Source organism: Acartia tonsa, chromosome 10 (assembly GCF_053477335.1).
Source record: "Acartia tonsa isolate MP-2025a chromosome 10, ASM5347733v1, whole genome shotgun sequence".
Taxonomy (NCBI): domain Eukaryota; kingdom Metazoa; phylum Arthropoda; class Copepoda; order Calanoida; family Acartiidae; genus Acartia; species Acartia tonsa.
In genome coordinates, this window is record NC_137269.1 from 3,104,561 (window position 1) to 3,130,542 (window position 25,982).

Here is a 25,982-nt window from a genome sequence, read left to right on the forward strand (position 1 = left end):
TTTTTTTGTCTGTAGCTAAGGATTTCGATAACTCGATAACTACTGAACTGATTGAGTTCTTCCTTTCAGGAAAGCTTCACATAAGTCCCGGAATTGTTTAAGGCTATAAAATTTATAGATTTAATTCTTGGTTTAATGCTATTTTTCTGCTATATCCTAGGAGAGGTGATAAAATCTCGGTTTAACACTGCTTCATAAATAAAGGCGTTAAAAAAGATTACTTCTGCTACTATGTCAGGTGCGCGACATTAATAGTTAGAGTAGGGAGAATGCCATGGTCCCAAACAGGCGCAACTAGGGGAGCATCCACTAGTATGCATATATTACAGGATATAAAATGAAGATAGATAAAGAGATATAAAATATTTTAGAGAAAGTGTGGGGGGGAGAGTTAGCCACGAGTGGGGGGAGAGTTAGCCACGAGTGGGGGGAGAGTTAGCCACGATTTATTCTTGGAAAATTCTGATTTACCTTCTTTTCCTAGAATATAATACATTCTTATTATAGTAAAAGTGAGAGAGAGAGAGAGAGAGAGAGAGAGAGAGAGAGAGAGAGAGAGAGAGAGAGAGAGATGAAACAAATAAATGAAAGAAAAAAATTAAGAAAGATAGATGATTTTTTTTTTAAATGAAAATATTTTTTAACTCCCTGTTATAAACTACCTATATATAAATATTTTTACGAAAATTATAATTTCGGAATTTTTGTAATGAATTTTTGACGTCCAAGCTTTTTTTATTTGGAGAAGGGTAAAAATTAAAATTAAAAATTTTTGGGGCATAATCATCCCTATCCCCCCCCCCTGCCTGCGGGGTCTATACTTGCAACGCCCCAAAACAAAACTACCCTTATTGACAATAGTTCCAAAATGAGAGAGGGTTTTCTGTGCTCTACTAGGCGCTTTAAGGGAAAACACCAAAATTTCTATAATTTTATTAAACTAAAACTTTGAATACCATCAAAATGAATAACAAAAAGTAATTACTAGGAAAAAACACTTTTCCCCTTTCCCCCTATCTTTCTTATCCCCCCCCCTGTCTTTTTCTTTCTCCTTTTTTCCCGTCTCTCCATAAAAAGCGTGCTTTCCTAATTCTTGTTTCTCTAATTCTGAAGCTTTTCAGAAATTGTATCAAATTTTTGAGAATTGTTAAAACTAGTTTTTTAGCACCAGGCCATCTCCATCAGAGATCTGAAGGGATAGGACAATGACCAATAAATTGATGTACATCCCCGATGATGATTCACAAATTACCCTTTCTGTAGATTACAATTAGGGGTTGAAAAATGTGGACACGCAACTTAACAATATAACCAATTATAATTGAATGGAGAGAGAGAGAGAGAGATAGAGAGAGAGAGAGAGAGAGAGAGAGAGAGAGAGAGAGAGAGAGAGAGAGAGAGAGAGAGAGAGAGAGAGAGAGAAAGAGAGAGAGAGAGAGGGGGAGAGAAAAAGAGAAAAAGAGAGAGAGGGAGAGATAGATAGATAGAGATATAGATAGATAGATATATAAATAGATAGAGAGATAGAAAAAAGATATATAGAAAGAAAGAAAGAGGGAGTAAAAAATGTAGTATGAAATAATTGATGAAGTTCTGATGAAAAATAGTTTCATTTCTAACTCTATCTTTTACTTGGACTTACATCACTCAAGCAAAAAAAATATGCTATTGCTAAAATCCATGGCGGGAGGGTATATTGGACTGTAAATTACATTAATACCCAAAGTTTTATAAACGCGTTATCTTACTTATGAAATTAAAATTTTGAGTACTTTTATTGAATTTTTATTGGTTGGTTATAAAATAGCAAATTTAAATTTTAAACTAATTATTCTTATTTATAGAAAGGGTTTATTATAAAATTAAACAAAATTAACCATGAAGATTTAAATTATGGGTTGAAAAGTTTGGACAATGCTAGTAAGAATCCACCAATTTAGAATCAATAAAAGTACCCAAGGTTCTTAACAAAACGAATGAGTTATAGAACTTTGGATACCAGTATAATTTACAGTCCAATGTCCCATGTCCAAAATAACACATTTTTTGGAAATTTTTTTTTATTTTATTTTTGCAATATTGCCAATTTTTCGCGGAATTGAAGTTTCACACCATTTAACTTGCACACAACCACAGGAATCTAAAGGGATAAGACAATGGCCAATGAATTGATAAACAAAATTAACCCTTCTGTAGATTACAATTAGTGGTTGAAACATTTGGACACTCAACTAAATAAACAAACCAATCAAAAATCAATAAAGTTCCCCAAGGTTGTTAAGGCCAACGAATAAGAAAAAGTTCTTATAAGACTTTGGGACTAGTGTAATAAACAACCCATCGTCCCCTTCCTTCTTGACAAAAAAATCAAAAGGACATGACAAACATATAAATGTTTTTTTACTTAATTATAACCTAGATTTAAAATGAAAGGTTTAAAATTGTTAGGACGATTTTAATATGCCTAAATTAACTATCAGATCTATCAATTGCCGACGGACCGATCTTAATTGTATATATGCTTCGCTTTGGAAAATATGCACCCTTAGCGTAGCTACTTCATAGTTGGTTTGATTGTCCGTCGATCTGTCTAACAGTTTGAACGTCCTTTAACAAGAACTTTAACATTATTATTTATTAGTAGATTTTTCTTATAGTGGCTGTATCAAACTATATCTTATGTTCTTATGTTCTCTATTGTAGGGGAGCTTCTTAAAGGTACCGTGATGGATTTAGGCTATTTTGTCACCTCATTATTGGGGGACACAGTAAAAACTGTCCCGAATTTGTATTAATTTTGAGGAACACGACTCCAGTTACGTCATATTTTTCTTTCCCGAAAAAGGGAAGGGGGAAAGAAAAAAAGGGAAGGTGGAAGAAAAAAGAGATGGGAGAAAAGAAGGTTTTCCCCATCTCTTTGAAGAGATTTTCTTCCCCCCTTCCCTTTTTCGGGAAAGAAAAATATGACGTAACTGGAGCTTAAAAGCAAAAAATTCTGTAGTTTTATATGCACAACTCAGCGCTTAACTTTGAGTTGGATTCTTAAAATTGTTGTTGCAAATTCTTGGTAAGCATTATTCTTTGTATCCCAATCAATGATGGATATGGCACTGGCACAGAAAATTAAGGTACCTCCCCAATAATGATACACAAAATCACCCTCTCTGTTGATAACAATTAGTGGCTGAAACGTTTAGAAACAAGCCTAAATGAACTAACCAGACAAAATTCAATAAAACTCACCAAAGTTGTTAAGCCAAACAATTAGAAAACGTTATTATAAAACTTTGGGGACCAGTGTGCTAAACAGCCCAATGTCCCCTCCCTCCCCGATCTCAACTCATAAAGGATATGGCACTGGCAATGAAAAAATGGTTTTGTACCATTCTTAAATATTACGCCCCTAGTGGCCTCTAAAGACACTTGAGGTGGGTGGTAGTCAAATCAATTATTTTCATTTTTCTCTTTGACGGGGGGGGGGGGGGCAAAAGCTACATTGTATATTGCCTCTCAGGGCTAAAAAAAACTGGAATCATTTTTTTATTTTACTATCCGCGGAAAGTTGTCTATAATACGATGCTATAAATAACAACAAATTATTTTACAAATTCGAGTACAAGCAAAATGTATGTACATGTATTTAATTCGTATTAATAGATTTCAGATTGCAATTAGCCTTACTTTTGAAAGTATTTAATTTAGTCTTTTTAAAATACTATTATATAAATATCTTTTAAACATACAATCTATAATACAAAGTAGTACGATGTCTGTCTGTATGAAGCTTAAGATCTCAGTAACCACTAAACCGATTGGGCTCTACCCTTCAGGGAATATACCTATTGGTCCTGTGATGGTTTTAAGCTATTCTCTTTGGGGGTGGGACATCCCCAAGGCCAACCCCCCCACAAAATGAAAAATACCCCACACCAAAATAAAAAAAAATCTTTTTAAATAACACAAAAATAGGTTGATCAAACCTCTTGGGACAAAGCCCCTAGAGGCTAGGGGCGAATCCGCTAGTTTTTGAATAAAGGGATAGGATAATGGACATTAAATTAAACTTTGAAATAAAATTTATGATACACAAAGTTACCCCTTTTTGTATGTGAAAATTATCGGTGGAACAGTTTTTTTTGTACATCCCAATAAAGTTTTAGTCCTAGGCAAACGAATATCATGACTTAAATAATAATAAAAAATAGGGCAAATAGCCTAAAACCATCTCAAGAATTTAATCTGAAAATAAAATATCCTAAAATCACCCAATTACCTATAATGAGCTTCCCCAAAACGAAAAACTCAATTGGTTCTGTGGTTAGCGAGATCTTAAACAAATAAAACCTTACTACTTTACATTATAGGATTAGTAAATATTTTGAGAAATACAAAGTAAAACTATGTCTGTCCGTTTGTCCGCTTTCCAGCCTCTATATTATTATATACTAGCGGCTATGCCCCTAGATCTGTATTCAAAGGGTTTAGGAATAGTAAGATAGCCTAAAACCATCCCAAAACTTCAATCTAAAAACTAAATAGCCTAAAACCATCGTGAGACCTACGTGATGCTTCCATAAAATGAAGAAGGCAATTGGTTCAGTTGTCATTAAAATATTAAGCTTTAGACAAAATAACTTACTACTTATACATATTTTGTAAATAGTGAAGCTACATTATAATTAACTTTGTCTGTGTGTCCGTCTATCAAACTGTAACGTGATATTGCAAATGTGATTTTCTCGGTTGTATTCAAGATAGAAGGATAAATTTTTTTGTGTAGATTTCCTATACCAATAAGTATCCAGTATATGGTTTACTCTGTCTGTCGGTCTATCAGCCATGCTACAAAATATGAATATCAAAACAAATTTATGTGAGTTTGTTCTTGTTTAATTTCTACTGAACATTTGCTGTTTATCTGTTTAACATTTATGATTATGGATGTTATCATCCTTGTATTATAAACTAGCGGCTACGCCCCTAGGGGCCTTTAGTGATATTTAAATGTTTTTTTTTATTTTAAATATCTAATTTGAGAAAAAAATTGTCTATGTTATCAGCTGTTAAATTCATGTCTCTACGGAGCGCCACTACGCTAGTGACACTATGCGGCGGAAATATTTCAATTTTTTTCGATTTTATTGTGATTTCTCTTGGGAGGTTGGTGGTACCCTCCCTCAAAATAGTTATAAACCTTCCCGGGATCTATGAGAAGCTACCCTGTTAAGGAGAACCCGATCGGTTCAGCGGTTAGCGAGATCCTTCGGTACAAACACACAGACATCCTGTTACTTTAGTATAAGGATGTAACTATGTATGTATGTTAACAATGGATTTATTGTTACTTGGATCTTACACCAGATTTTCATGTTCTCTAATAAAGTGTAACACGGAGCGGGCAAAATTAACGTTTCCTCCCCCCTCCCTCCCACCTACTGGATTAATTAAATGACCAATAGACCAAGTTCCATGCAAGCAACCTGGCAATTTTTCCCCTGTCATAATATCCATGTATATTCTACGTCCATTTTAACTGAGTATGTTAACAAAAAGTTTCCATAAAATAGTTGCATGAAACAAAAATAGAGCATAGAAAGAGCATAGTATGATAAGGGGTGAAAATACCCCCAACAAATTATTTGGTACATTTTAAAATTATTGTTTCATTTTAATGTTCTAAAAAAAGGACTTTTTTTAAATATAAGAAATTTTATCATTAAATTTATGATTTTTATGAAAAATAAAAAGGTTTTACTGGGTGGGCCTATCCTTTATTTGTTTCTATATTTAAAACTAAAAGTAGAGGGTTGCCCCCCCCACCCCCTCCGCAACTTAAGTGCCACCAAAGGCCTTTAGTGCCATAGCCTTATAGTAAGTAACAGGATGTCTGTCTGTGTGTTTAGTAAATTCTGAACAGATATAGTTCTCCTTTACAATGTAGTTTCGCATAGGTCCTGGGAAGAAAAATCGCCCCTAGAAAAAATCCCCCTCCAATTAAATTTAAATCAAAAATGTGAGATGGTCGACTCCTCCCCCCCCCCCCACCCTCACAAGGGGGAAAAGCGGCTAGCTATTTATTTTTGGGGCACTTCATAACTTAATCTGTATCAGACTAACAATCAAAAGTTCAAGGAACTACTTTCAAAATTCAGGCACTCTTTAATGTTCAAATTTTTTATTGTAATTAGAGAATCTGTATTTTCCAGGGAGGGGGGGGGGGGTATTGGGCTGTCTATTACACTAGTCCCCAAAGTGTTATAATAACGTTTTCGTATAAGTTAGCTTAACAACTTTGGGGACTTTAGTGAATTTTAATTGGTTAATTCATTAAGTTGAGTGTTCAAACGTTTCAACGACTAATTGCGACAGACAGAAGATGTAATTTTGTGTATCATCAATAGACATGTACATAAATTTATCGGCCATTGTCTTATCCCTTCGGATCCCTGGTATTTTCTCCTTATTCATACTTCTTTCCACTGCAAAAACAGCCTAAAACCACCTTTATCTTTTCCCCCTAAAAATACAAGCCTTAACAATCCTCCCATTATATAGATTTTTCTTTGGGTGAAAAACGCGCAAAACTTTGGGTACCAGTATAATTGCAGTCCAATTTCCCGTCCCTACTTTAATATTGAAATATTTATATAGTAAAAGTAACAGGGTGTTTGTCTCTCTTTGTGTGTGTCTGTCAGAAGTTTAAAAATTCTCTAAACGCTGGACCTTCCTTTACTGTGAAGCTTCTTACAGGTTCAGGGAAGGTTTATAATATTTCGAGGGAGGGTGCCACTACCCTTCCAAGAGAAATAACAACCCAAAATGTTTTACTTTGTCTAAACTGAAATTTGAGTGTTGACACAACCCCCTTTCCCTCCCTTAAGTTTTCCAAAGGCCTCTAGGGGCGTAACCGTTAGTACGCTAAAATATTAATTACTACAATTGAGCTAAAAAGTATTGTTTCAATTAACCTAAATCTAAAAGTTATTTTTGTTTTATTACATTTGTTTTGTAAATCTATTCCAATCTTAAAACAAAACGCAGACAAAATTCCACGAAATTTTTGTTTATAAACAATTTATGACTGAGAAAGGGGGGTGGGCTGGAGGTAATTTTTGTACGGGGCGTTTTCGTCAAGAGAGAAATTATTGTTGTGACACTTTTTTAAGGGGGGAGAGGACATGGGCTAAGTAAAAGGGAAAAAATAAAAGAAGAGGGGAGGGGGCAATTGGAAGAAATTGCATTTTTTCCGCCAGTTTGGTGGCGCGCAAAAAATGCGACAATTTAGCGCATTTTTTACTGTCCATCCAGGCTAGAATAGAAACCTCTGGGAATCGATATCCTTAATGCTTTAAGGATATCGGAGGGGGGGGGGGGGAGGGTATCCAATGGGTTATGCATGGTAGAATTGATGTGAGGGTGGGGGGAGTGTTCCCTTGGTATGTCGGAAATGCATGATTGAGGTGTGAATACCATGTAACTAGATTGATTAATTTCAATAGTAGCGAAACTGATTAAGATAAAACTAAACATCAGGACATACAGATTTGAGTAATAGGGGTATCGGTCTATTATAATGCCCTAGCGAAATGGGAATAAATGCAGGGAGTAAGGGAGGGGACAATGGACAATTAATTCAATTTAAGAGTTTTTGAAGAAAGGCCATGAAAACCAGAATAATCCCGAAAATATGGTGGAAATTGTAAAGTGATTGTTGATTAAATCTAGAAAACCATAAACTAAGAAAAAAGTTCCAAGAAAAAAAGCAATCATTTGAAAATAAGATTACCAGTATTACAGACTGACATAACCATTCTGTAATTAATTACTAGAAATATCTCCCTGAAACTCTCCAAATGACAGGGAAAGAGAAAAGAGATTTGGGGGCAAGTGATGTGAACACGGAAAAAAGTGGCAGGCAGGCGTGTAGCTGGATGGGCAAGTATATGACCCGCACGCCTTTCTGCCCCTTTTTATCCTGTTTATTTCCCCCAACCTCCCTTCTCCATTTCCCTTTCTCGTCTACTTTTAAAAAGGAGGTGGGGATGAAGGGAGTGAAATATAGTATGGGAGGGGGGCCGTGTATTTATATTTGAACTACTCTCTGTCTGCAAAACTATATATATTCAAAACTAACATAGCGAGTAACGGCATTTCTTGCGCAAGTCCCCAAACTCAGTCAGAAACTGCTAAATTCTTGCACATTCCCTTTAAGCCAGTCCCCAAAGTCTGAGACTCCTAAAGATTGAATATTCGATCCATTGTCCCCTCCCTTACTCCCTGGAATAAATGCCACTTTTGGCCTGCCTGTTCTATTGACGTAAGTAAATACCCTATACCCCAGCTCTTTTCTAGGGGATTTCTTTGCCACTTCCCTTTTTATTTACAATGACGTCAATAAAATAGGAAGGCCAAAAGCTATGACATCTATACCCATTTTCCTAGGGCACTAAACACAACTTCGTGATAGGGTGATTAGAAAAAACTTAATAATCCTCAGGGGGAGGTCAGGGTCCGGGGGTGTTCACGAAAATAGCCTAAAACTACCCAGAAATATTTATACAGCTTCCCTCATTCAAGATCTTTACATGAACAACCGTACTAAGTTTATATAACACAAGTTTCACCCCTAGAATCTTGGGGAGGGCGAAGAAGGTCAGAAAAACGGCCCAAAGCCACTAAAAGACATATATGAAGCTTCCCTAAAAAGTACAATAAAAAAATTCTAAATATTTTACATTATTCTAGTAGCGACGCCCCTAGAGGCCTCAAGGGGGAACTTAACCCTCCATCCATTTTTAATTTTAGAAGGATTGAAGGAGCATTGCTTATTATTGTCAATTTTTTAGTTATTTACTGCATTAACCATTTCTAACTTTGGAAATGAGTTAATTGTAAATTTATCACCATTTGAAAATTTAAATATTTTCCTTGTCAATTCCTTTTCCAAATTTGTTTAAATTAATCTATTAGAATCATAACCATCTAATACCATATTGCTTGTTCGATAACATGTAACTTAATTAGCATATTTATCAGATTTTTGGGATGTTAATTCCAAGGACAATAAAGGACCAGTTATAAGCAACAAATTTACTTACAATTTTGTTTAGAATTATACATTTATTCATATTCTGTTTAATCCGTTCTGACACTCTACATGTGTTAATGTTCGTTTGTCTTATATTTTTATTCTAAATAGACATATTGGAAAATGGAAGAAAAATAAAAACAGAAAAATGGATGTATTATCACTTACTCTAGATTATAATGTATTCTAATAAAGGGAAAACTTTAGGTGACTGAACGAACTGACCAACAAGTGATGCTCATGTTAACAATTTAAATTGACGACAATTGTCCATATTCAACGTATATGATGATAAATATAAAAGAAGATAAAAATAATAAAAAAGGATAAGAGTTTTAGAGAAAATATTAAAAAAAGAGATAGAAAATAGAGACAGTTTTCAAGAAATAAAAAGAAAACACGAAAGAGAGAGAAAATTTTTTTGTAAAGAGTTAGAGAGAGAGAGAAAGAGAGAGAGAGAGTGAGAGTGTGTGTGTGAGAGAAGGAGGGAGAGAGAGAGAGAGAGAGAGAGAGAGAGAGAGAGAGAGAGAGAGAGAGAGAGAGAGAGAGAGAGAGAGAGAGAGAGAGAGAGAGATGGATGATAGAGAGAGAGAGAGAGAGAGAGAGAGAGAGAGAGATGGATGATAGAGAGAAAAAGAGAGCGAGAGAGATAGAGAACGAGAGAGCTAAGGTGAGAGCGAGATATAGAGAAAGAGAGAGTTAAGGTAAGAGGGAGAAAGAGAGAGAATTAAAGAGAGAGAGAGAGAGAGAGAAAGAATAAAAGAGAGAGAGAGAGAGAGAGAGAGAGAGAGAGAGCTTATGTGAGAGGAGGAGGGAGGGGGGACCAATCAAAATTTTATATTTCCTGTTAAATTGTAACAAGTTTCAAGAATTTAACTAAATTCACACGAATTATTTGATACATTTTATTCCGTTGTATTATTGACATTTTGTCATAAATCTAATTCATACCGCGGTTGGGAAGTTGATAACATTTTACCTCTCTTCAATAAGGCATATTTTTTTAGAAAAAAATAGACATAGTATATCTAGAGGGCCCAACTGACCCCATTTTTCGTCAAATTTACAAAAAGAATTTTTCAGACAGAAACTGTTGTTTACATTTTGTTATATAGGAGATACTGGCGACACATTTATTCGCCGATATAATTTTTAAAAAGCTAACTTTAATAAAAGAGTTTCATAACTAACTTATTATATGTTTGTTATACGCTTAACTTCACCTTCGGCACCTCGGGGCTAAAAAAACTAGTTTTAATCTTTTAATTGTACATTCTATATCCGCGGAAAGCCGTTTATAATACAATGCGAGAAATAACTATTCTCGTATTCATTCGAATCCGTTGTATAGTAACCAGTTCTCATCCATACGAAAAAACTATGTCTAGCATCGTATTATAAACCGCTTTCTACGAATATAAAAATGTACAATCATAAGATTAAAACCAGATTTTTCAGCCCGTGCTTTCAGAACCGCGGGGCTTAAAAAACTGGTTTTAATCTTATAATTGTACATTCTATATCCGCGGAAAGTGGTTTATAATATGATGAAAGAAATAACTATTTCAAGGTTGGACAAAAATTTCAACCTCCTAACTTTACCACATGAACAAAAGTTATGAACAAAGGGTAGAGGACGGGCTAAGAGGGATTTGTGATGATAGGCTAAAGCATGGCCCAAATTTGTACAGCATATAATAATCGAAATAAGGGTTACCTCAAAGTGTTTTATAGTAAACAAAACTAAAAGTTTCCAATACTGTTTTTTCGTCTTTCTAATTAGTATTTTGTAGTAATTAGTACTGCTTTTGTACTGTTTAATCTTGTTTACATTATTGGTCTACTGGGTAAACGGGTTAGAACTCTAGGAAGGAAGAAAACTAATGTCTAGCAAGTACATAATGTTTAGATGTTGCGAAGCTGGAAAAGTTTAAATGATATTAGATCAAGGGATACCTTTGTTAAAACTATTTTGGGCAAAGTAAACATATTCATAGTGATCTATTCATGGTTACCCGGGTTCAAATTGTCTATTGTTATAGTAATTTTAATTGTATTTGTATCTTATAGTTTTTGAGTTTATGACTTTGTTTAAATTTTGATGCGCAAATGAATATGTTTATGTTTATTTGTAGGCTCATAAACTTTGGCTAATTTTAATTTCGATTGGCTGATTTTTCAACCATTAATTTGATTACAATAGGGGTAATATTATTTATTATCATAGTGTATGTACATTCTATTTAATACAATTAATCGCCTATTGTCCTATCCATTTAGATCCCTGGTCTAGCAAGAACATAATGTTTAGATGTTGCGAAGCTGAAAAGTTAAAATATCATTAAGCCAAAAGTAGATATCAAGTAAAATGTAAGACTTAGGTAGCCCAAACTTCTTCGTTAGATAAGAAATTTTATACAATTTGGCTCATTATGTTTTATATAAAGTTTCTCTTTAAGTTAAACTTAACATTTTTCTCCTTAAAATTTTCTTTTAAAAATAAATTCTAGATTAATATACAAGTTTAATGTTTTTCTATAAAGTTAATTTGTTTGCTAATTTTGTACTTGTTTAGACATTGAACTGTAAATTACACTGGTACCCAAAGTTTTGTTAATAAATTTTGATTGGTTGGTTCCAAAAATTCAGTATCAAAACTTTACAACCAATAATCTATATCTTCAGAATGAGTAATCTTATTAATCGCCATTGTCTTATCACTTAATAACCCTGCTAATCCGTAAGAGTCCGATGGGAAGAAGATTTTAAAATGGCGGCTTATTTTTGGCGCCAAATAATTGGCGCGCAATTATTAAACCTGTTTTATTTCAGCAAAGATACGCGCACAACCCGCTGACGCTGTACCAGATTGTGCAGCAATGCCTGGCCTCTGAGATGAACCTTGTCCAGCGGGCGGAAGGACTGAGCTTGGATGCTAGCGGCGCAATGGCCAACGACACAGTTTACCAGGTAGGGGGGATGGATCCAACCATTGTGGCGTGCACAGGGTTTTGCTAGATGTTCGGGGAGAGGTGGGGGGAGGGAGGGAGGGAGTTGATGAAACTTTGGGTAGGTAGGTATCACTCTATGGAGAAAATGTGTAGTCATAATGTCCATAAAGTTGATTTTTGTCATCCATAACCGCTTTCATTAAAGCCATATATTCGAAATAAACTTACCCAAGCAATTTGATTAACTAAATAAAGATTGCACCCAAGAATTTCAGAATTTTCATTATGTTTGAATTTATTTTGGTAAACGAACAAAATCATTCTTGTTTTAAATCAAAATTACGTAAGAAATATCTATAGCTTATAAGTTCAGTAAAAAAGCATGTAAAATTAATAATCATAGCATTTTTCTCAATTTTTAAATTTACTTTTAAAAATATGGAACTAAAAGATTAAAAAAATATTTTTTAAAGAGATTTTGTAAAAAAGAAAAATTATTTTATTTTCTATTTTAACTTTTTTAATTAACCAAATTTATATAAAGAAACAAGGATGACAACATCCATAAAAGCGAAGCTCTGAAATGGTAGGACAAACGGACATTAACACTTGTATAGTGTCAGAACTGAATAATCATAATATAAGTATAAGAGTCGAAGCAGAATTGTAAGTAAATTTGTTGAAAAACTGCTTGATACAGGATAATGTTTATGGATATACTTACATTTTTAGGACTTGATTATAGAGTTGCTTCGCTTATAATATTGTACTTTGTTGTTCCAGGAATCAATATACTAAAAATCAGATCAAACGGATAATTAGATCACATAAAAATTTGTTGCTAAAAAATTAGAAAAATCAACATGTTTAAAATGGACATTCTGGTTGCTACGCTTTCTAAATCGTACCTAACTACTACAGGAATCACCATGCAAAGTTTTATAACGATAGGACAATTCTAACATGCCTAAATTAACAGAAAAAACTATCCGTTAAGGACGGACGTACGGACGGACGGACCGACCCTAATTATAGAAAAGCTTAGCTTTTAAAAAGGTCAATGAATGATTAATAAATGTATTTTTACTTTAATGAATGAAAAAAAGATTTTCTTTCACCAAAAAGTTTTATATTCCTTATTAAATTAATGAAGTATTTACAGGTAAAAATGTAAAAAAAAGGATTTTCAGTATAACTATTTATTTTAAAACATCCCTACCCCCCAACTTTCAATTTTAGTTTTAAAATTTAGAATGAAAGCAACAAAAAAAAATGAAGGGGTGAGGGGTAATTTTTAAAGGCCGTTTTCTCTTAAGAGGTTAGAGTTTACTTTATTTTAATATCCGCAGAAAGCTGTCCATAATACGATGCGATAAATGACTATTATTTTTAATTTCAGATCCAACAACAATTAAATCTTCTCAAAAAGTCAACGCAGGTAAAATATTAAATATTTATTAAGCAAAATAGCTTAAAACCTGAAAATTTATGACTGATCTCGCTGGTACATATATGTACGTACACACACATACATAGATTAAGTCTATCAATCTATCCCACTATCAATTAATTTAATCAGCCATATATCTATCTATTTGGATCAACCAATAAAAATTGCGTTTTCTGTTTTTTAAATTAGCAAAAGAAAAATATTTAAAAACACTTGAAATAAATTTTATGTATATTTTTACAGAAAACAAGAACTTTTTTCCAAATTCCTCCTGAGGTGAATTCTTAAAAAAACTTTTGCCCCACTAAAATCAGTTTGCCTCACTAAAATTTTAGTGAGGCAAAATTATCCCCTCTAAATTTTGCCTCACTGATTTTAGTGGGGCAAACTTATTTTAGTGGCGCAAAAGTTTTTTAAGAATTCACCGATTGTTGTTTAAAAAATATTGGAGAATGCAGTTTTTTCGCGGAACACCATTATCTGTCAATTTCTACAGACAGACAGACATCTTCTTACTTTTATATTATCATACCCCTCTATATTACTTAGGAATGTGGTGTAGAGATAGAAAAGACGCGACAAATGCAGGAGCATCATTCAATCAACTTCTACAAGCATCACCAAATTTCAGGTATTATTACCTCATTGGAGCAGGAATCTCCACCCAATTTTCAAATTGTCTAAAAAATAGCAATTCAGGGTAATAATTACGCCCCTATTCTCCAGGGACTCTAAAATATAAAAAAAATAGCCTAAACCACCCTAAGATACACAATATTCATGTACTTGAAATTTAAAGAAGTTGGTAGGGGTCTATTTTAAAGGTGCGACAAAAAACACCAAAATTGATTTATATTAAAAACAAATTTTAGTTTACAAAAAGATATTTCTTATCATAAAAGTTTTAAGCAAAGTATACTTATATGTACAACATAGTAACTACTTTTTCAGAATTACAATTAAACTTTTTCTTATAAAATCTTTTTTATTTTACTTATATATATGGCTTTCTCAAAATAAACCCACACAAAAAAAACTTCAATAGATTTCTCTAAATATTTTATATTATAAAATCTTATAAAAATCATGTAAATTTACGTACTTATCATTAATAATAATTAACAAACTTAAGATGTTATATAAGTCCCCAAGACAATTAAGCCAACGAATGAGAATAAGTGTTTTTTTAAACTTAAGATACAGCCCAATGTCCCCTCCCTCCCTGCTTCGTAAGTACGTATAGAAGACACAAATAATTTCATTATCAATGGACACAGCTTTTTATTTCAATTCCGTGAAAAAAGCTGCATTTTTTAGAAACTGTGCTAGCAGACATGAGTTTTAGAGCTACTAAAATAGATATAAAACGTCTAGATGTACAATTCCTTTAGTTGACCAATAGGAACACAGTCAAAGAACAATTAGACTGTTTTATTGGTTAAAAAGTGTGCACATTTTTTTGGTCACCAAAGTTTTATGATAAGATTTTCTTATTCATTGGATTAAGAACTTTAGGAAGTTTTATTAAATTTTAATTGGTTGGTTTATTAAATGGTGTATCCAAACGATTTACAGAAGGGATAATTATGTGTTTCATCATTGGTATTGTACATCAATTTAATGGCCATTGTCTTTTCCCTTTAGTTCACGGGGTTTAAAAGTTATATGTACGAGGATAAAGCTATGCTTTCTAATAAACAAAGTTTTTTTGATTATTATGCCTAATCAACCATCTAGGGTAATAAATCTATTGCTATAACTTTTAAAATTGAATATAAACATGGAATCAATTCATAAAGAACAAATTTTACAATAAAAAAATAAAGTTTAAACAGAATGCCAAAATTCATTAAGGCGATGCTCTTGTATTATCCGTATTATCCTTATAATAAAGTAACAGGATGTGTGTTTGTCTGTCTGTTTGTTTGTAATGAAGGATCTCGCTAACCGCTAATCCGATCAGGTTCTCCTATATAGGCTAGCTTTTCAAAGCCCCGGGAGGGTTTATAGCTATTTTGGGGGAGGGTACCACCACCCTCCCAAGAGAAATAACGAAAAATTAAATTTTTTTTTACTTTTCTCGATTTTACGTAGAGTTCAACGCAACATACACATATTTGAAATATAGAAAAGCACTTAAAGTGCCACTAGAGGCCTTTTTATGCCTTATTCCCGCGGGGCCTATACCTAGGGTACCCCCTAACCCAGCGGAGCTATACATTACTCAATGTAACCTAACCTAAAGTAAGCAAACTAAAGACTATTTCATATATATGGAAAAGAATAGGAGAGGGGTTCTGTGATCAACCTTGGACTTTGAGTGAAATTGACTTCGTATTTTATATTATTACTAGCGGATTCGCTCCTAGAAGCCTCTAGGGGCACTATAAGAAGCTTCACTGTAAAGGAGAACAATATCGGTACAGCGGTTAGCGAGATCATTCGGGACAGACAAAAACGCTTACTACTTTATATAATAGGATTAGTTATCTTCATAAAACTTACTCCTATTGACACACAATGTAGTTTTAGATTGTTAATCAGAATTGACAATTTAGCAGATGGCGAATGGTCTACATTTTTCTATGTACATAGAGGGAATAGATATAGATGGTCAAGTTAGCCCGTTAATCTATCAAACTTAGAATAGTTATTTAGCGGCTCGTATTATAAACAGGTTTCTGCGCATATAAAAATGTACAATTATAATATCAAATCCAGTTTTTTAGCCCTGAGAAACCGAAATAAAACTGGTTCCAATCTTATGATTGTACATTTTTATAATCGTAGAAAACTGGATATAATAAGATGCTATTTATAATTTTTCAGTATGGCTGAGAATCGGTTTTAATCCACCGGATATTAATCGGTTTGGAAGCTATAATGGAAATAAATACTGGTAGCTAAATTTAACCCAAGCAATTCATTAAAGCTGACTTTTTATATATGTTTTGTCTTAAGCTTCACATTATACGTTAAAAGATATTTTTACACGATATGATTTACCAAAAAAAGCTGTATTCTAAAAATTGCTACTATTTATGGATATGTGACTCATTATGCGAACGAAATAAAAAATAAACCTGCACTTTCATGACAAAATTTGTACATTTTCTTACCAATAATATGGCCTGATTGTTCCTATGCTGTTTTCCTATTGGCTGTTATAGAGAATGTATCTCTAGATTACCTCTATTGTAGAGCTTAAATAGGAGATTGACAGTAATAAAATGCCGCTTCTCTTATCGTATGCGTTCATACGCAATGTTGGAAGGGTGACGCAAATATCAGATCTCAGTTTTCGCGATTTGATTTACATAATTTTTATTTATAAGATAAAAGCGATACTTGCAAAATTATCTTGTTCTCTATGATATAAAGATGAATTTTTCTAAAATCGCTCAAAACTGAGTTCTTCCAACATTGCATGCCTATGATCACGTACGGCCTCGAAAAACGGCATTTTATTGCTGTCCATCTAAATAGGATGGGGTATAAAAAAGCGTATTCCAAGAAATCAGTCTAACCAGCTTTATATACATTTCTCTCTTTATAACTCAGTTCTTATTAAAACAGGGTTATATATGGTAATTTAAAAATAAAAACTTACATAACAGAAGAATCAAATACCTAATTAACAAGGATGACAAAATAAATCCATAAGCATCAAATGAAATGATATTTATTTATTGCATCGTATTATAGACAGCTTTCCTCGGATATTAAAATAAAAAAATAAAATAATTTATTTTAGACCAAGGGGCCGAAGGTATTGATTTAATGATTTGTATTTCAACATTCGTAGAAAAATTGGTCAGGGGAATCTTTCATATGAATTTTAGAATTCAATACTAGCTCAGTAATCCAAATAAAAGTAGACAGCCAGAAAAATGGATAAATACACATAGGTTATATATAGAGAAGCTACATGCTTAAAAACAAGGATGACAACAAGCTTAACAATTAAATAAAACAAGCAAACGTTCATTAATAAGTAAAGAATTAAACGTTCAGAATTATTTGTATGCTAAGTTTGAAATCAATTAGACTATTCTAACATGTCTAAGTCAACGATGATAGCTATACGTTACTGATCGAACCTAATCATAGAAAACCTGATATTTAATAAAATATGAAAATATAAAAAAAAGCAGCCCTGTATGATATTGCATGTTTAGTGGTATACAATTATTTATAGATTCAAACATATTTAACTTTATAGTTTCCTAGCAAAGTAGATTTGTAGTAGAGGAGCCCCCCCCCCTTTTTTATTAAAAGTGATACTTCTTTATAATTAGGATTGGTCCGTATCGGATAGCTTTTATCGTTAATTTATGTATGTTAGTATTGTCCTATTAATTTCAAACTTCAAATTCCAAGTCGGAAAGGGGAGGGTCGTAAATTACACTGGTGCCCAAAGTTTTACAACCATTTTATTTTAATCGTTGGTTTAAAAATGAGCACTATTCTTGAACTTTGATTGGTTGGTTTCAAACTAGTAGTTTCCAAACTTTTCAACCAATAATTGTAATCGTGTTTATCATTATTGGGGGATGTATAACAATGTACATCCATTGTCTTATCCCTCCCTTAACATTCCTGCATTACACCTGAAATAGGGGGGGGGGGGGGGGTTGAAGCAGCCCAAAATAAATACAATAGGATATTTAATTTAACTTTAACCCTTGTTTTATGTTTTAAGACAAGATTAAAAATAAGAAAACAAAAACATTCACATTATTTTGTGGGAAATATATATTTTACTTTTTTAAAGGCGAAGATTTTCTATAATTAGGGTCGGTCCGTACGTCCGGTTAGCTCTTTTCTTTAAATTAGGCATGTTAGAATTGTCCTATCGATGTTAAACTTTGCATGGTGATTAATGTAGTAGTAATGTGCGATTTAGAACGCCTAGCAACTCTATAATAGTTATCAGAATGTCCGTATGTTAAGATTAAACATGCTGATTTTTAACTTTTTTTAACAACAAAATTTATGCATTATAATTATCCGATTGATCTGATTTTTAGAATACTGATTCCTAGGACAACATTTTGCAAAGTTATAAGCAAATCATCTCTATAATCAAGTCCTAAAAATGTAAGTATGTCCTTACACATATCCTGCATATAAGCTGTTTTCAAACCAATTTCCTTACAATTTTGTTTCTAATTTTATACTTTATATTCTGACACTCTACAAGTGGTAATGTTCGTTTGTCCTACTGTTTCAGAGCTTTGCTTTTATGGATGTTGTCACCCTTGTTAGAGGGACAATCCAAGACTTTAACAACTGAAACTGTTTGTTTGTTAGGCTAGTTTAGGTTATATTGGGTACATGGTAGCCCTGCAGGGTTAGGGCACAACAAGGAATAGGACCCCCCAAGAGAGTTATAACAGTTATATAGTTCAAACAAGGATGACAACATCCATAAAATCGACGCTCTGAAACGGTAGGACAAACGAACATTAACACTTGTAAAGTGTCAGAACTGAATAAACTTGAAGTTTATATGTACAAAATTGTAAGTAAATTTGTTGCAAAACTGATTAAATACATGTTTGAGGACATACTGACGGCTTTAGGACTTGAATGTAGAGATGCTTCGCTTATCTTATTGTACCTTGTTGTAATAGGAATCAGTATTCAAAGAATCAGATAAATAGAATAATTTTAAAATACACAAATTTGCTGTTGAAAAAGTTTTTAAAAATCATCTTGTTTTAAATGGACGTACGGACTTTCTGGTAGCTAGTTGCTGCTCTTTTTAAGTCGTACCTAACTGTTACAGAAATCTGCATACAAAGTTTGAAATCGATAGGACAATTCTAATCTGTTTAAATTAACTAAAAGAGCTAACTGTTACGGACGGACGGACGTATGGACCGACCCTAATTATAGAAAAGCTTCGCTTTTAAAAATCATATATTGCGACTGCAAATTCTTGACTTACTTTTGGTTGTGGCTGCGAATTGTTCTAAATTTGTCAAACTGTTTAAGGGTTTGGAAATTGGGCTGTTTATTGCACTAGTCCCCAAAGTTTTATAATAAAAATTTCTTATTCGTTAGCTCAACAACTTTGGGGAATTTTTGCTGGTTCATTTGTGGATTGTCCAAACGTTTCAACCACTAATTGTAATCTACAGAAGATTTAGTTTTGTGTATTATCATTGGGGTTTATATCAATTTATCGGCCATTGTCTTTTCCCCATAGTTTTGTCTTCTTTTTGGGACCGAAGCTACTCTATAATTCACCTGTCTGTCCGTAGCGCTATTATGGTTAATGTCATTATCTTGGTTGCTAATTAACATGGACTGTGATTAATTAGTGAAGATATCTTTTACTAAAGTGCATCCAGCATACAACTTACTATCTCCGCTGGTCTATCGGTAATGCTACAAAGACGTTTATACTTTTATATAGAGATTTCGTGATTTTCTTTAAATAAGCCACGTACTGAACATGTGCTTTATAACTTACTTTTTCCCTTTGCCCATCGATGATTTTTGTGCTTCGCTACTTATGGATGTTAGCATCTTTTATTTGTTTTTAAAACAGAAAATTATTTTAATTGATAGAATAAGTGTGAATTTATAAAATTTTAATGTATTAAAATTTTTATAAATTTTGCATAGGGGAAAGAAAACTAAAATATTCTAATTTTATATTTTTTTACTTTTGTAACAGAATCTTTTACATATTAAAAACATAGAAATTGAATAAAATGATGGAGAGCAGGAGACGTGCCAAACCAAGAAGTATTTGTTAACATTTCAATGATTTATGTCAACGAAATATCACTTTTTTTCGTCATTTTGTCGATATATTGTAATATTTTAATCGTTTTTTATACTTTAGTTCAGGTAAGGTTAGGTTATATTTGGAACAGGGTAGTCACGCAGAGTTAGGGTCCCCCCACGTAGGTTAGGTATATTATAATATAATACTGCCCCCTCTTGATTTTAATTCATTAAAAATTAACAGGGGTCCTTTTGCTCGCTTGTCACCTCGAGAAAAAGCTCCTAAAAATCATTAAATGTTTAATATTATTTTTTTTTAATAAAACTTATCCCTTGAAATTTATTTGAGATGGTTTGCAAGTATAATGGATATATTATTACTTGGATGTTGCAACAGATTTTCATGTACTCTGATAAAGTAATACTCTCAGCTGTCTAAAAAAAACAATGCCACGTTTACCTCATCCCCTCCCCTCTTACCAAAAGAACAAGCTGACTAATAAAGAGGTCTATATTAGCAACCTATATTGACGACAAATTTTCCCTTGTCAATATATCCAGGTGTATCTTACATCCATTGCTGGTGTAATCTCCCTGAATCTCCGTACCTGGAATTCCCCCATCCTGGAATAGTTTCCATGAAAAGGATCCTTTGAACCAAATGATCTGAGCGGGGGGGGCTTCTTGTTCTTCAATCCTTTCCCCATCAGGGATTTAAGGGATAAGGCAATGAATGATAAATTTATATGCATACTTAACACATCCCCAATGATTATAAATAAAATTACCCACTACTAATTTTGAAACAATTTATCAAAATTCTCTATCTCTATCATCTATCTATCCAAGACATCTATCTATCCAAGAAATCTATATATCCAAGACATCTACCTATCCAAGACATTTATCTATCCAAGAAATCCTTCTATCCATCTATATATACATTTATCTATCTATCCATCCATCAATTCATCTATCTATCCATCCATCTATCTATTCATCCATACATCTATCTTTCTATCTAACCATCCATCTATCCAAGCCATCCATCTATCTATCTATCTATCTATCCATCCATCTCTCTATCTATCCATCCATCTATCTATCCATCCATTTATCCATCCATCTCTCTATCTATCCATCCATCTATCTATTCATCCATCCATCTAGCAATCAATCAATCCATCCATCGATCCATCTATCCATAAATACATCCACCAATCTATATATCTATCCTTCCATCTATCCAAGATATCCATCTATCTATTTATTAATCATTTTAATATAATTTATATATTTCAGTACAACTAGATAACGGACAGTTTCATGAACAAAGTCAAGAGTATGTCAAGTAAGTGTTTTAATACATGTTTGTATGTCTGTCTGTTTGTCTATTTGTCTGTCTGTCTGTCTTTTTGTCTGTCTGTTTGTCAATCTGTTTGTCAATCTGTTTGTCTGTCTGTTTGTCTGCCTGTCTTTTTGTCTGTCTGTTTGTCAATCTGTTTGTCAATCTATTTGTTTGTCTGTTTGTCTATCTGTTTGTCTGTTTGTTTGTCTGTCTGTCTGTCTGTCTGTCTGTCTGTCCATCTGTTTGTCCACTTATCTTTCTTTATGTCAAGTCAAGTAAGATTTTGTTATACATGTCTATCTGTTCATCTGTTCGTGGGTCCATCTGTCTGTCCGTCTATAGGTCTGAATGTCTATCAATGTCTGTCCATCTATCCACATATTTTTCTGTCTCTCTGTCCATCTGTCTGTCTATCTGTCTGTCCATCTTATGTATGTATGTCTGTCTGAATATCCATTTCTGTCTTTCCATCTGTCAGTCTGTCTCACTGTTCATCTGTTGGTATGTCTGACTGTCCATCTTTTTGTCTGTTTGTCTATCCATCTTTCTCTCTGTCTGTCTTTCTGATATCTGTTTCTCTGTCTGTCTGTCTGTCCGTCTATCTTCCTCTATATCAAGTAAGATTTTTTGATACATGTTTGTTTGTCTGTCTGTCCATCTGTCTGTCTGTCCTTCTGTTTATCTGTCTGTCTACCCATCTGTCAGTCTGTCAAAAATAAGATAAGTTTTAATATCTATTCCAATTGAGCTTTCTAAAAATTATTCAGTTTCTATATTAATCTCTTTGTGGCTGTGCTTTTAAATATTATTATATAACAATTTTCTTTATTATTAGTTTTACAGAACAAAATCCATGAGATTTTTAATATTATCTATATTAAATTTTTTTCTTCTTATTATTTGATATGTATTTTTATGATATTTTATCGTGTAAAAAAATGAATCAAAAAGTTCAGCAATCTATCTTCAATAATAACCGATAAATGTTTCTGTAATTAGGGTTGGTCCGTCCGTCCGGAACGGGTAACTCTTTCGTTGATTTAGACATGTTAGAATTGTCTTCCATTTCAAACTTTGCATAATATTTCTATAATGCTTAGAGGCTTAGTAACTCTATAATCGTTACCAGAAAGTCCGTACGCCATTTAAAACATGTTTTTTTACCCTATAATGGCATCACTATAATCAAGTCCAAAAAATGCAAGTATGTCCTTAAACAGTATCCTGTATTTACGTTGTTTTGCAACAAATTTTCTTACAATTTTGTGAAGACATTAATATTCTGCTTTTTAAGTTCTGACACTCTGTGTTGGTTTTCGTTTGTCCTGCCGTTTCAGTGCTTCGCTTTTATAGATGTTGTAATTCGTGTTTTTTTTTTTTAAATATTTAAATGTTGAAGAGATTAGAAGTGAAAATTATGCAAGAGAAATACATACAGACGTAACACCTTTATACAGAGTAGCTTTGTAAATAAAAATATATTTTTTTTGTTTAAGATGGAAAGAATGGCGGGACAAAGTTGCCACAGAACTCAGACAAAGTGTAAGTAAAGCTCTTTCCAGTATGGCTTCCAAACCGATTAATATCTGCTGGATTAGAACCGGTTCTAGGCCATACTGAAAAATCATGTATCGTATCGTATTAAATCCAGTTTTCTACAAATATTAAAACATACAATCATAAATTTAAAACTAGTTTTGTTAACCCGTGCCTTCGGCATCTCTGCTAACAAAACTAGTTTTAATCTTATAATTGTACATTTTTATATCCGCGGAAAGCTGTTTATTATACGATGCTATAAATAATTATTATAACACAACCTCTATCTGCGTGGCTTATCACTGACTCAGATTTATATGCTGTGAAGCTTCTCTATAACTTAGGCATGTCCGTACGTCCGTTAAGTAACAGTTTGTAAAGTAAATTGCAATATCAACCTGGAGGCCTGCAGCACCTGAACCTGGCGGCCAAATCCAAATTCTTTTTAAAAATAGGAAAACTACATCCCAAAAGGAAACTTTTTTTTTATGAAATAATCTATCCTCAAACTCCAAAGACAAAGCCTATAATCACTGTTTATGTAAAAGTGTCAGAACCGCTGCCCCTACTGGCTTCCAGGTGCACTTGAATGATAGGCTGATTGACCCAAACTTTAATTTTTTTTTTGGGGGGGGGGCGGGTTACTTACCAATTAATTGTCTCATACGGGCGAGGCTGCTGTCCATGACACTTAAACGTCTGGTCCAACAACTCAAGATAAGTCAAGGAAGCCAAATTTCTCCACTTCTGTAAAAAAAAAACCAGGTATTAGGTTAAGTGGTACCCAATAGACAACCAACTCTTTGACTACCTTTGTCTGAAAGTCCTAACTCTGCATGGTAATGAGTTACGCCTGTTTTGGGCCAAGGTATTCTCCCCACTCTGTCTATTAATGTCGAGCATTTAACATAGCATCAATAGGAACCATTTTTAAAGTCTTTAGTTGTGCTGAGATTCGAACTCATTATCTCCCCGACGACGAACGGATTGACGTATAATGCTACAGTTATGGTTTGGGGGCTGGGGGGGATATGGGATAGTTTTCATTATGGGTGATTCACTGTAAAGAAAAGCGAGAACTTTCCTAGCAGAGAGACAGACATCCTTTTACTTTTATGTGACGATTTGTAAATTATTTTATGAAAATGTTAACTTACATATTTTAGTTTAACAATCTGAAGCTTCAGACATCAACACTTGCTAACAGACATCTTGACATGATAAAACAGGTAATGGACAGCATCGTATTATAGACAGCTTTTCGCGGATAGTAAAAATAATATAAAGGATTATTTCCAGTCAAAATCATTCAAAATAGTAGCGTACAGAAAGGGGGAATGGGTGGTTTCAACACCCCCTTAAAATTAAAATTCTGATTGCACCTTAATGATGAATCGCTGTGCATGCAACCGATTTACAATTAGAACTTTGAAATAAAGGACGTGCAAGCAATGACTTATCACTGAATTAATCAAGGTTTAAGCAACCTCCCATTTTTTAAAGCGGCTGCAGTGACTGTAAGACAATTTTTCGCATACTAGCTGTTAGGTGGCTGCTGCACTATCTTATTGTTAAGACGGCTCAATTTTTTCAAATTATGATAAATATTTTTTATTATTTCAGATAAAAGAGCTACAATACAGAGTTTTGGACCAGGAATGCTTTCTATTTTTAAATAAACTTAGGGGGTGAGGGCGTGCCAACACACCCCTTATAACGCCTGTATATTAATATTTATGATTCTCTTGTGTATAATTGTTAATTGGATAGTAGAGAGGTGGATGCTATAGATTTATAGTTTAAATGTATAACCAGACAGCTACCTGGATCCCCCTGTTAGGGACCTTTTTCCTCTACTAGCAAACTGCTTTCTGCTCTTTTGAGACTCTAAATGATCCCCTCCCTCCATAACGATCATAAACTACCTGCTAGTAGTTTTAAAACGAAAGTCATATTGACCCGCAGGAGTTGAATAAATGGAAGAGAGAACAGCAGCTGTCGGGAAACGGTCAACCTTTCTCAAACAACCTTGACACAATACAGAAATGGTAAGATCAACCTTTCTTAAATAACCATGACACAATACAGAAATGGTAAGATAAATCTTTCTTAGATAACCTTGACAAAATACAGAAATGGTAAGTTCAACCTTTCTTAAATAACCTTGACACAATACAGAAATGGTAAGTTTAACCTTTCTTATACAACCTTGAAACAATACAGAAATGGTAAGTTCAACCTTTCTCAAACAACCTTGACACAATACAGAAATGGTAAGTTTAACCTTTCTCAAACAACCTTGACATAATACAGAAATGGTAAGTTCAACCTTTCTCAAACAACATTGACACAATACAGAAATGGTAAGTTCAACCTTTCTCAAACAACCTTGACACAATACAGAAATGGTAAGTTTAACCTTTCTCAAACAACCTTGACATAATACAGAAATGATAGGATCAACCTTTCTTAAACAACCTTGACACAATACAGAAATGGTAAGATCAACCTTTTTTAAACAACCTTGACACAATACAGAAATGGTAAGTTTAAAGGCGTGTACATGATTTTGCCAAGGAGTGCTTGAATTTTACACTCCCCAAATGATCTAACACTTTTAGTAAGTAAGGATTAAAGTATTTCCCTCAAAAAGCATATTCGGGCACGAAAACCCTTCCCCTGTTTTCTGAATTAAAATGATAATAAAAAGGGGGGGGGGGGAGCTTTAAGTTTTATTCTTTAGGTTAGGCTATTTTGGGTACTTGGTAGCCCCGCATGTATGAGCCACTTATGGTTTGGGGTTAGAAATAGGAAAAACAATACCCCCTTATTTTTAATATATTTAAAAAATAAGTGGGATTTTAA

General features: G+C 33.4%; 1 protein-coding gene across 1 annotated transcript in view; it reads left to right on the forward strand.

Moving 5' to 3' along the window:
- The window catches only part of LOC145329188 (signal transducer and activator of transcription 5B-like), a 116,082-nt gene that overhangs the window by 56,626 nt on the left and 33,474 nt on the right, over positions 1-25,982 (forward strand). Inside the window, exons 7-14 of the mRNA XM_080173229.1 lie at positions 11,921-12,058; positions 13,439-13,477; positions 14,039-14,120; positions 21,533-21,581; positions 23,075-23,120; positions 24,284-24,346; positions 24,741-24,770; positions 25,080-25,165. Coding sequence (XP_080029355.1) covers positions 11,921-12,058; positions 13,439-13,477; positions 14,039-14,120; positions 21,533-21,581; positions 23,075-23,120; positions 24,284-24,346; positions 24,741-24,770; positions 25,080-25,165 — 533 coding nt within the window. The remainder of the gene's footprint in view (positions 1-11,920; positions 12,059-13,438; positions 13,478-14,038; positions 14,121-21,532; positions 21,582-23,074; positions 23,121-24,283; positions 24,347-24,740; positions 24,771-25,079; positions 25,166-25,982) is intronic.